Source organism: Eleutherodactylus coqui, chromosome 13, assembly GCF_035609145.1.
Source record: "Eleutherodactylus coqui strain aEleCoq1 chromosome 13, aEleCoq1.hap1, whole genome shotgun sequence".
NCBI classification, from domain to species: domain Eukaryota; kingdom Metazoa; phylum Chordata; class Amphibia; order Anura; family Eleutherodactylidae; genus Eleutherodactylus; species Eleutherodactylus coqui.
This window is the reverse complement of record NC_089849.1, coordinates 119104257-119117264: the sequence shown is the minus strand read 5'-3', so window position 1 is coordinate 119117264 and position 13008 is coordinate 119104257. Positions and strand designations below refer to the sequence as shown.

Genomic DNA, 13008 nt, shown 5'->3' with positions numbered 1-13008 from the left:
AATGCAGGATTCACCAAATCATTCCAGACAGATATTTGTCCAGCCTTTGTTTGAACACTTTCATTGAAGGAGAACTCACCACCTCCCATGGTAATCTGTTCCACTCCTTGATCACCCTCACCTTCATAATAATAAAATATCTTTAACCCCACGAGCGCAATCAGCTGTTTTTCCCGATTACAAGAAAGTTTTTTCTAATATCTAATTTGTCTCCTCCCTTTCAGTTTCGTCCCATTGCTTCTAGTCTTTCCTTGTACAGATGAGAATAGGGCTGATCCCTCGGCACTGTGACAACCCTTCAGATATTTGTAGACAGCTATTAAGTCTCCTCTCAGCCTTCTTTTTTGCAAGCTAAACATTCCCAGATCCTTTAACCGTTCCTCATAGGAAATGGTTTGCAGACCGCTCACCATCTTGGTAACTCTTCTCTGAACTGGCTCCAGTTTGTCTATGTCTTTTTTTTAAAGTGGGGTGCCCAGAACTGGACACAGTATTCTAGATGAGGACTGACTAAGGAAGAGTAGAGGGGGATAATTATCTCACGTGATCTAGATTCTATGCTTCTCTTAATACATCCCAGAATTGTGTTTGCCTTTTTGGCTGTTGCAGCACATTGTTGACTCATGTTCAGTCTATGATCTATTAGTATACCCAAGTCTTCTTCACATGTGCTGCTTAGCCCAATTCCTCCCATTCTGTATGTGCTTTTTTCATTTTTCTTGCCCAGATGTAGGACTTTGCATTTCTCCTTGTTAAATGCCATTCTGTTAGTCGCTGCCCACTGTTCAAGCTTCTCTAGATCTTTTTAAATACTCTTCCTCTCTTCCCTAGTGTTAGCTATCAGTTTCCCATCAATTCCCTCCTCCAAATCATTTGTAAAAATGATGAACAACACTGGGCCTAGGACAGAGCCTTGTGGTACCCCACTTGATACATTCTTCGACTTGGATGTGCAGCCATTTATGACCACTCATGTTCATGGATAGATATATATATAAAAGTGAGTTAGGCTGCATTGAGATGGTGGTACACGAGTTGCAGATGTGATTTATTCATTTATTTTTTTGGCGCAACCACCATAGGAAAGCACACCGATAATGATACAGTAGAATAGAACGTGCTGTGATTACCTCACCCTCATGGACCCTGGGTCCACATGAAAGCTTGCACATGTGAATACCCTCATAAGCTATTGCCTCATAATGCTATCTGTGAAATACACGGGTTACATGGCTGTGTGAGCAGCCCAAAAACTCTGTTGGCACTGCTATCCCCAGCCCTTAAACTTCAGGGTTCTATATGGGTCTTCAGCTGTCCTACCTAGTCTGTCTAATGCAGGTCTGTTGACTTTGCACGCTTTGTTTGATCTAAGCCTCCAAAGTTGTGGTGTAGATTATATAGCCTTTATTCCTCCCTTTGCATAAAGCAGGAGAAATTCCCTAACCTGGTTCACAGCATAGTAAGAGACCGCCATCCTAACATTATAAACAGACATGTGACTCGTCTATTTACTTTACATGCATTGCCACTCCATACAAATGCAGTTGGCTTACTGGTCTGGCCTAGTGACAGCTATCCTATAAGACAGCGCTCTATGTGACTCAGCTGTTGATATCATTCTAATGTTTTGAAATGGTTGATAACCAGAAACAATAGATGTGATTCAATGGTATAAAAAGCCAAGTGGAGGTATTAGATTTAGCTTCTCTAATTTTTCTATAGCCAGGGATTAGCGGGATCAAGGAAGCCATATTATTCCTATGTTATGGGACTTCATTCATTTTCCAGATACATCTCTGGCCATTCTCCTAGGAATTCATCAGAAGACATGATAAATCTGCAGAGTTCTCTTGCTTCAGGGTTCACAATGATTTTTCTGTTTGGTCTGCAACAAAGGGGGAAACTCAGGAAATCTGCACTCGGAGTAATGAAGACTTATTATCCAAACTCTGAGTTTAGACAAGCCCATTAAATAAGCAAGGCTTTCATTCAATTCACCAAGGACGAAGATTCAATTCAGTGCTCTAGATCTAAATATGTTACCTGTTTATCCTAACTACCCCTCCCTGGCACCTGAGGTGCTTGTTGCACCAGGCCTCGCTAGCTGCACCTCTGCATATAGGACCTGCTTGATAATTGCACCCCTTTCCATAGGGCCTACCTGATAATTGCAACCTGCCCATAAGGCCTGCCTGATAACTGCACCCCTACCCATAGGGCCTGCCTGATAACTGCACCCCTGCCCATAGGGCCTGCCTGATAACTGCACCCCTGCCAATAGAACCTATCTGATAACTGCACCCCTGCCTATAGGGCCTGCCTGATAACTGCACCCCTTCCCGTAGGACCTGCCTGATAACTGCACCCCTTCCCATAGGGCCTGCCTGATAACTGCACCCCTTCCCGTAGGACCTGCCTGATAACTGCACCCCTTCCCGTAGGACCTGCCTGATAACTGCACCCCTTCCCATAGGGCCTGCCTGATAACTGCACCCCTTCCCGTAGGACCTGCCTGATAACTGCACCCCTTCCCGTAGGACCTGCCTGATAACTGCACCCCTTTCCGTAGGGCCTGCCTGATAACTGCACCCCTTTCCGTAGGGCCTGCCTGATAACTGCACCCCTTCCCGTAGGACCTGCCTGATAACTGCACCCCTTCCCGTAGGACCTGCCTGATAACTGCACCCCTTTCCGTAGGGCCTGCCTGATAACTGCACCCCTTTCCGTAGGGCCTGCCTGATAACTGCACCCCTGCCCATAGGGCCTGCCTGATAACTGCACCCCTGCCCATAGGGCCTGCCTGATAACTGCACCCCTGCCCATAGGGCCTGCCTGATAACTGCACCCCTGCCCATAGGGCCTGCCTGATAACTGCACCCCTGCCCATAGGGCCTGCCTGATAACTGCACCCCTGCCCATAGGGCCTGCCTGATAACTGCACCCCTGCCCATAGGGCCTGCCTGATAACTGCACCCCTGCCAATAGAACCTATCTGATAACTGCACCACTGCCTATAGGACCTGCCTGATAACTGCACCCCTGCCTATAGGGCCTGCCTGATAACTGCACCCCTGCCCGTAGGACCTGCCTGATAACTGCACCCCTTCCCGTAGGGCCTGCCTGATAACTGCACCCCTGCCCGTAGGGCCTGCCTGATAACTGCACCCCTTCCCGTAGGACCTGCCTGATAACTGCACCCCTTCCCGTAGGACCTGCCTGATAACTGCACCCCTTCCCGTAGGGCCTGCCTGATAACTGCACCCCTGCCCGTAGGGCCTGCCTGATAACTGCACCCCTGCCCGTAGGGCCTGCCTGATAACTGCACCCCTGCCCGTAGGGCCTGCCTGATAACTGCACCCCTGCCCGTAGGGCCTGCCTGGTAACTGCACCCCTGCCCGTAGGGCCTGCCTGGTAGCTGCACCCCTGCCCGTAGGGCCTGCCTGGTAGCTGCACCCCTGCCCGTAGGGCCTGCCTGGTAGCTGCACCCCTGCCCGTAGGGCCTGCCTGGTAGCTGCACCCCTGCCCGTAGGGCCTGCCTGATAGCTGCACCCCTGCCCGTAGGGCCTGCCTGATAGCTGCACCCCTGCCCATAGGGCCTGCCTGATAGCTGCACCCCTGCCCATAGGGCCTGCCTGATAGCTGCACCCCTGCCCATAGGGCCTGCCTGATAGCTGCACCCCTGCCCATAGGGCCTGCCTGATAGCTGCACCCCTGCCCATAGGGCCTGCCTGATAGCTGCACCCCTGCCCATAGGGCCTGCCTGATAGCTGTACCCCTGCCCATAGGGCCTGCCTGATAGCTGTACCCCTGCCCATAGGGCCTGCCTGATAGCTGCACCCCTGCCCATAGGGCCTGCCTGATAGCTGCACCCCTGCCCATAGGGCCTGCCTGATAGCTGCACCCCTGCCCATAGGGCCTGCCTGATAGCTGCACCCCTGCCCATAGGACCTGCCTGATAACTGCACCCCTGCCCGTAGGGCCTGCTTGATAACTGCACCCATGCCTATAGGGCCTGCCTGAGTCCTGCTGTTAAAAATCCCTTTTTTTCTGTTGTATCTGTTCCTTGAAAAGGATGGGTAATTAACTATATGGCTGCCAGTGCAGTACTCAAAGATGTTGTCACATAGCTTTCATTTAATTCTTGCTGGTTTGAGAATTCAGACTTTGTATTGGCAGCTCTAATGGTTGTCATCCAGCTTTTCCAGTAACGACTGAATAGAATGGTTGGACATGATGAATTGGGATAACGTGAGTCCTTTTTACAGGGGCAATAACACGCACCTATATATTTTTTGCTGCAGTGTGAAGATCAACAGCGTATTGTCCCATTCATAGCCCCTGGTCTGTACAGTGGAATGTTTGCATTGCCCACATGGGGAAATGCCATGGTTTTACTATGCAAATACACAGTGACCATGTAGGTATCCGGCGTATTCACTGCATATTTGTGCTGTGCCATTTACTTCTATAACCTATTTCACATTATGGAGGCAGAATTTAGGAATTGGCTAATCAATCAATGCAGTGCTGGATGAACCAATGCGATGGCTGTCATTGGTTCTCGAGCGCTGTTCAGCCAATCAGAGCCATCGATTCCTGGAGCTGGGATTTATGAATTCTGTAACCAGCAAGTGATGTATGAGCAGCTAGAAATGTAGAACAGCGCGGACCTCCGGAGAGAGCCGTGAGGAACGTGGACCAAGCCTGCAAGGTAACTAGACATTTCCCGAAAATAAGACACTGCCTCCTTTGAAGCAAAAAAGGAATATAAGACTCTTATTTTCGGGGAGATGCGGTATTACAGTAGAATGGGATCATCGTAGCTGTTCCCCACATTTTTTTAGCTCTCCTATGGTAAAAATGTGATGAGCCTTGTGTGGCGCAGAGTGTAAGCTCTCGCCTACGACCTGAAGGTTGCAAGTTCGATCCCCACATGCGGCTCAAGGTTGACTCAGCCTTCCATCCTTCCGAGGTCAGTAAAATGAGAACCCAGCTTGGTGGGGGGGTAATAATTAAGTAATAATTACCTGAAATTATAATAAGTTGGCGCTATACAAATACCAAGAGTTATTGTGAATGAGCGAGGAAACTTCACATTCAGCAGCAGTTGTGTGATGTGTATGATGCTAATTCCATATGTTGTCTCCCTTCTCTACAGTATATTGAAGCAATCAGTAACAAACAGAGCGAGCTGGAAAACTTTGTATCTGATGGGTATAAAACCGCCTTGACGGAAGAAAGGAGGAGGTACTGCTTCCTGGTGGAGAAACAGTGTGCCGTAGCCAAGAACTCCATTGGATATCACAGCAAGGTGAGGGGAGGACAATGTAAAGGGGGAATTCCTTTAAAGAGGCTCTGTCACCATATTTTTGCACCCCTCTCTTAGGGCAGCATCGCGTAGTGACAGCCACACTGACTGCAGTGATATGTCTGCTGTGCGGATCTGTGCTGTAGTTTGAGAAACTTGCCTTTTATAGTAGTCCTGGATATTCATTTGCTGCTAGTAATAGTAACAAATCCAGAACTACTATAAGTAGTCCTCTATTCATGAGCTGCAGGCTAGCTCCGCCCACCCCGCCGCCTAGCCAGTGATTCCCAGCTCTCATTAATGTGCATAAAGAGCTGCCAATTGGCTGGAGGGCGGTTTGTGTGTGGCTAGCCTGCAGCTCATTAATATGCAGGACTAGTTCTGTGTCTGGCTGCTACTAATAAAATGCAAGTTTCTCCCAAACTACTGCACAGAGACATATCCCTGTGATCAGTGTGACGGACACTACCTTATGTTGCTCTCAGCGAGGACGGCAAAAACATAGTGACAGATTCCCTATAAGACATTTATAAAGGAGTTGTAAAACATTAGAAGATGGCTGCTTCCTTCCAAAACTAGCGCCCCTCCTGTTCAAAGGATGTGTGTGGTATTGCAGCTCATTCCCCATTCACTTCAGTGAAACAGACTCAGTACCTGACACAACCCTTAGTCCTGTGTGACACTATTACTGGTAGAAGGTGGTTAAACAACTCCTGTAATGAGAGCCAACGGGCACAGGATTATAAAGCACTGTATACGGCCTCTGGATGGGTAAGGGTGTCGGCAGCATTAACATTGGCGCTGATGCCCCTATTTATGCTACGTATGTATACATGTATCTGATGTACACACACAGTGGTTCATTCAATTGTCCTCATTTTAATATAGTTTCTGCAGCTCTGAAAATATCTCTACTACATGGCAAATGCAAATAAGATGGGAGACCTCTCGTGTTCCAGGACGCCACAGGCGTATAAACAGGCGTAGACCGCACAGACCCTACTCTAATCTATTGCTGCTAAGCAAAATGTATACAATTGAACATGAGGTTCTTGGGATACATTTTGATCAAACTGTATAAGCCTCGCTTACCGCTTCAGTCACCTATTTTAAAGCGTACTTTAAACTTTCAGGTGACTTTTCAGAATACGCTGTCGCTGTGTGTACATGTGGAGTAACACTATCTCTGGCCATTACATGGCTTGTATCCTGCATTTTCACCAGTTTTCTCCTCTCCATGCTTGATCTATCTTCAATTAGCTGCTACAGTGTTTGTGTGAGCCCCCCCCCCCTCCTCCTCTCAATAGACTTCTATGGGCAGCACCTTCACTTCTTGTTCTCAGTCTTCTCTCTGCTACTAGAGATGGACTTCACATAGCAACTGGCAATGGACAGCAAATTAGAAGGAGGTTGGGCATCGTACAGCCTGCACTTTAGTGAATTGCACTTTTGCTAGTTATCACATTGGCAATCATATCAAGGTAAGTTGTGTCCAAGTGCAGTGACTATTTAGCTGGGTCTCCACTTTATCAAGCGCAGCACTGCAGGGCAAAAAACAGGCAACGCAGGACGAGTAAACCAGCAGTCCAATAACATCACTGCTGCCTCCTATTGAATGGTAGCTTTAGTTCACTGTAAATAACAGATATGAGGCTCATGTTTTCCTTTCTACAATTGAATGCTCTTCAGGTATGTTTTTACACAGGCATTCCAGGTCCTAAAATGTAATCCATATGAACAGAAGCTCTGTAGGTACTGCAGATATTAATGTTGCTTCCCGAGGATACTAATATTAGACCTCCTAGTGTGTCCCAAGTGCATCAAGATTAGCCACGATGTTGTAGTGATATCACGTTATTGTCCTTCCCGGCAGTGCTATGGTAGTACCATGTGTGGGCATGTGTTGGTATTGATGCCCCCCTCCGGCTCTGAAGAGATCGTCCTGCTTAGGTATAGGCATTGCAGTATTAATAGGATGGGTGGGTTTTCTCTGTAAATTGGTGGAATCCACGGATTCTGGGATTTTATTATTCTCTACCCTTCCGCTTTGTCGTCTCTGAACGCTACTACGATTCTACAGTCTGAAAGGGGGCACGGCTCTGCCAGTCCGCCTTATGTGTACACTGCGGTTGGATACGTGCCTCTTTTGGCCTGTTAGCTTGGCTCATTTAGAGCTGTACAAGTGATTTGCAGTGTTTGCAGCCCACCTATTCCTCAGGAAAGGAGGAGGAGGAATGAGAGCAATTGAAAATGAAAGCCTTGTTCCCAACTCCCACACACACATTTTGTGCTGCCCACATGCTTCTTACTCAGCGAGATGCAGTGCCACTTGGTTGGAAAGAGGGAGGGAAGAGAAAAAAAAACCCTGCCGGAGGAAGGCTGCTGTCTTGCAGATCACTGCTGCCATCTAGTGGGAAAATTTGCTCAATACTGTTTACTATGCCTTTGCTGGTGGTCCCATATCTGAACTAATTCTCGTATTATGTAGACATTTACAGTAGCGTTCTGTATTGCAGCAGCTCTTATCCCGAAAAGCAGGTCACAATTTGTTTTTTGTTCCGTTTATGGATCTTTTTTTAGTGGGTGCAGGTAGGTACTAGAGAATGCCTATAGATTTTTTTAAATATGCCTACAATTTACATTGGACCTGCCTAATGAAAGTTTAATGTTTTATCAATAAGTGGTTCTGCATATTCACCAAGGCTTTGCTAATGTAACTGCCCCAGGCTGTGCAAAGATCCCCATAAAGCTAGTAATGTGTCAATGGCAGTTAATAAATGCAGGCCTCTTAACCCTTTTCTTCTTCTCCTCTCAGGGCAAGGATATGCTGGCGCAGAAGATTCCTGCCTGGCAACAAGCCAGTGTAGATCCCAACAAGATCCCAGATAGAGCTCTACAGATCATGCAGCAAATGGCTACTGGCCCAAATGGCACCATTTTATCAGGAACACTATCCGGACCTATGACCAACTCAAAATCCAGCCTTTCCATATCGGACCCTATCCCAGGTGCCAAGCCACTGCCGGTGCCCCCTGAGCTAGCCCCATTTGTAGGGGTAAGTTGATGTTTTAGAATGCTGTCCATGACTTTTATCGGTATGAGGTATGCATTTGAACTTTGGGTCGTATGTTACAGAGAATGTCCGCTCAGGAAGGCACACCTATTATGAATGGGGTCACGGGGCCACCGCCCAGCAGTTATGAACACTGGGGAGACATGAAAGCAATCCATTCTAAAATTTCACCATCTCAGCCACATAAGCAGATTAGTGACTCCTACTCAAACACTCTGCCAGCACGCAAAAGCGTCCCACCCAAAAACAGCTATACCGTGGGTAAGTAGACTTGTCTTATTGTCTCTAGAGTTAAATGTTTTTGTTGTACCAATGAGGCTTCAGTAATGAACTAATGGGATAGACATTAGAGGCTAGGATAAGCCCTCCATGCCCAATCAGCCAGGGTCTGACTGCTGTGATTCCCACCAACTTCCTCAGTTATAGCTGGGGATACACCTTGTGTTAGCTGTTGGTATGCGCATGGTGTACCAGGCAGAGCTCAGAGCTTTTTCCAAATCACTCACCCATTCCGGTAGCACCATGACACTCCTCTTGTGTCGACTTCAGTTGGCTATCTCTGCTGGCTGCGTCATTGGCCCATTATAGTCAATGACAAATAGTGACGCCAGCAGGAGATTAAGTGGCATATCTCCTAGCACCACTTTCCCCTTCATGGGGGTCATGCCAACTAGACCATATTGTTTGGTCATTGGTTGTGACTTCCCTTTTAATTGATAAAGCTTACCCCCAGAATTAGTCTTTGAATTATGGTATACATGGTATAATGCCTCTTCTGTGGATTTTAGGGCAGCATGCATTATGAGGTCCTGATTAGAGATGAGCGAGTATACTCGCTAAAGGCAATTGCTCGAGACTGAAGGTTCGGGTGCCGGCACGGGGGAGCGGTGAGTAGCGGCTGTCAGCAGGAGGGAGCGGGGGGGGGGGGAGAGAGGGAGAGAGAGATCTCCCCTCCGTTCCGCCCCGCTCTCCCCCACAGCTCTGTGCCCGCTGCCGGCACCCGAACCTGCAGTCTCGAGCGGGCAGGTACTCGCTAAAGGCAATGCTCGCTCAAGCAATTGCCTTTAGCGAGTATACTCGCTCATCTCTAGTCATGATGCCTGTGTAAAATGCATTGGTAGCATGCAGGAGCTCAATGGCATTATGGATGTCATCTCTTGTGTTGCCTTAGACTGATGGTTATTGTACATTAGATCACAATGCTCAAATATCTTTAAATTGAGGGAAGATCTAGATCATATCTTCTCATACTCCCATCGTATATTTGGCCGGTATAGTGTGTGTTGCCACTTTAGCAACCCAATTAGCATTGTGCTGCTATATCTTATGATTTGCCATCACATGTGCATTGTGTATAGAAATGCCATCAGTACAGGGTGTATATTTCTGGGTCATGAAGAGGTTAATTGATAATTATATTCTTATTTTTAATCCTGAAACCTTCCTATTAGAGATGAGCGAACCTACTCGGTCACGCCCCTTTTTCGCCCGAGCACCGCGATTTTCGAGTACTTAGGTGAAAAGATTCGGGGGGCGCCGTGGGTGAGTGGGGGGTTGCAGTGGGGAGGGAGAGAGAGAGGGCTCCCCTCTGTTCCCCGCTGCTACCCCCCGCTCCACCACGCCTCCCCCGCCCCCCGGCGCCCCCCGAATCTTTTCACCCGAGTACGGAAGTACTCGAAAATCACGGTGCTCGATCGAGTAATTACTTGAAACGAGTACGTTCGCTCATCTCTACTTCCTATTAATCTCTCGAGCAGCTGAGAACAAGACTCTGCCCCGTTCCAGCTCCATGGCGGCCGGCTTAGAAAGAAACGGTAGGACACGAGTGCAGGCCATCTTTTCACATGCCGCCGGAGACAACAGCACTTTACTGAGCTTCAGCAATGGCGACTACATCACCCTACTGGTGCCCGAAGCAAGAGATGGATGGCACTATGGAGAGAGCGAGAAGACAAAATTGTAAGGAACATCACATTCTAGACTGTTGGGGTTAAGCAGTGCATTACATCTCAGCCGCTCTGAAAGTATTAACTCAGCATGCGACGAACAACCTGCCACTAGCAATGCAAGATGTGGGTTGTAGTTTGTCCGCAGCTTTAGAACCTCATCTTGGACACCACAAGCTTATTTGCCAAGGTTGATTTCTTCCTCTTTCCAATGGGCATTGTGAACCAGTAAAGTTAAGGTCTCCATACGCATTGGACTTCAGCAGGACTGGGTGATTGAATGTGTATGGAGGCCTACCAACTTTCCCTGGTAGGCAAGTAGGATCAGACATGTTGCATTTCACAAACCTGGAGATAAGCCGCTGCCATACCTGTCTGGTGGTGGCTTTCTCCACAAAACACATGAACACTTGCCCACTTCGGGGTAGTCTGGAGAAAAAGCTGTGGATTTGGCTGACTGCTATTGAAGGTGTCTGTAGGCCATTAGGTTTCTTCTTTGCTTACTGGTGTAGACTAATGAGGAAGGTAATATGTTGACGAACCTACCTGCTTCCAGCCTATTTGCTAAACCGATATGTAATTTCATTCTATGGCCCATGTCCAAAATTTTTAACAGTGATTATCTCTCAAGACAAGACGTGATACCCGTAGTGAGGGTGGTGCTCTAGTAAGTTGCCTTTGTCTTCCCATAGACAGTGTGTTTGCCCACCCCTTGTCCTTCATTGCTACTACTGGAAAATTGATAGCAGGTTCAGGGTCCTGCCTCCCTGGGAACGTCAAACTATGTCCCACGAAGGGCACTTGTGGTGGCATAAACTGGTTCAACCAGCTATTGTCATCACTAATGGTCAGTATGTGTGGCATTTTTGCATAACCACAGCCTGGGATGACTTGGAAGAAAGAATGCTAAACAATTCTCTGATTTATTGCAATTTCTACAGCAGGTCGGCCATCCTCTGAATGTGACAGCATGTAGGTTGTGCAGAGCCGAAATTGATTCGAGGGAACAGCCCCCACCTGGTATAAAAACCGGAACTTTGCATGTTATGTATGTGGGTGGCAAGGTAAAGCTATGGAGATGTCAGCCTGATTCACTCATCTGGCAGATATCTACATAATCCAGTCTTAAAGGGGAATTCAACTGGGACTTGTGTGAGGTTCAAGTCATGTCATGATGTTCTGAGCATTGCAGAATGCTTATCAGTAGTGAAGACGACTCCACGAAACACAAAATGGTTGTTTGCTGCCTCCACATCTGGGCTGCAAAACCAGAGACAGCCCATGGGCAGATGACAGGCTGCCTGGGGGAAAAGCCCCTAATCTCAAATACCCTTATTATGATGTAGTGCTATCTTGGGGTGGTGCATGCTTTAGCAGAGGGTTCTAGAAGAGGAATCCTATCATCTATGGTCACTTATATTGTAGTTAAATGTGTTTTTTGTTTTTCAGGAGAGGATGGTTCCCTTTCTCCTACACAAGAGTGTTAGACCGTGGAGGAGACACAGGAGGCCGTTCACAGAAGTAAGTAACTGGACATTAGTGGAGCTGGATATGGACCTGAACTAGTATTTGTACAACTACAGTATTGTGATCCAGCTTCACCAACTGATCTAGAAGTAAATGAGCCCACTGAACACTATAGATAGTCCATTCGTATGGACGCTTACCATCCTCCTGCAGTGATCCAAATTGTGTTCTGTAGAATTGCAGAGGGGGTCCAGGTCTTGTGGCGTCAATAGGGATGTTAAAATGCAGCTATTTTAGGTCTTTGGCATCAACCTATGTAATATATCCTGGTGAGACAAGTACTAACTGCTATTGTACTGCCCACTATAGGAAAGAACCCTGTGTAGTGGACATCAATATAATCTCATACATATAGGAAGTTCTTTTAATGGGACAGCGGTTGCTATATACCATTTAGGGCATGTCATTGATATTGGAGTTTCTGATGACATCGCAGAAAAAGTAACAATTTACTGTGAGATTCCCCCAAATCTCAAAGTGTCTTTTAGCAGTAACACCCCCATGCAATCAGCTTGCCTGTGAGGTACATGAGGGGTAGGCTGAGGTTTATCAAACCAAACAAATGATTTTGTTCACTTTCCTGTCTCAATGGTTTACATAGAGGAAAGGGACCCCACAGCGAAGGTCAGCCTGGTTCCTTTTGTTTAGCCATGGAACCATAAAAGTGGAAAAAAACTGGGAATAAGACGCAACTTGATGATTATGAAGAATGCACAAGTACACAGAGTTATAAGCTCGACTTCTCTTTTTGATGGTACCAGCATGTAAAGAATCGTTTCAAGACAATAGTGCTGCCTCCTCATTATTGCTGGGGACATGCGTCAGGTGCGGTGGAATGTATACAGATGCATGACTTTTGTGGTACCTTTTTATGGTACGCATTTGCTCTCTGATTGTTTACATATGGGGTTTTCCCAAGAGCAGGAGTGAAACTATGAGGACTTGCTCTTCTAATCAGTCCTCTACACAGTTTAATCCTGCAGATGCTGCGGTCATTGCTGAGCATAGCATTTTAAATGTTTTAACAGGAAAAAAATGTTTCCCTAGAACAAGGCTTTAAATATTGAGAGAATTAAAAGAACAAAAAATACCCCTACATATAGTTAGTTTCACCAGATCTACAACAACCCATACTATAAAATATTAGATTATTT

General features: G+C 47.0%; 1 protein-coding gene across 2 annotated transcripts in view; it reads left to right on the top strand.

Moving 5' to 3' along the window:
• The window catches only part of BAIAP2 (BAR/IMD domain containing adaptor protein 2), a 78956-nt gene that overhangs the window by 37552 nt on the left and 28396 nt on the right, over positions 1-13008 (top strand). For both annotated transcript variants that reach the window (XM_066588212.1, XM_066588213.1), the window contains exons 4-8: positions 5159-5311; positions 8124-8363; positions 8444-8642; positions 10139-10340; positions 11777-11848. In XM_066588212.1, coding sequence (XP_066444309.1) covers positions 5159-5311; positions 8124-8363; positions 8444-8642; positions 10139-10340; positions 11777-11848 — 866 coding nt within the window. The remainder of the gene's footprint in view (positions 1-5158; positions 5312-8123; positions 8364-8443; positions 8643-10138; positions 10341-11776; positions 11849-13008) is intronic.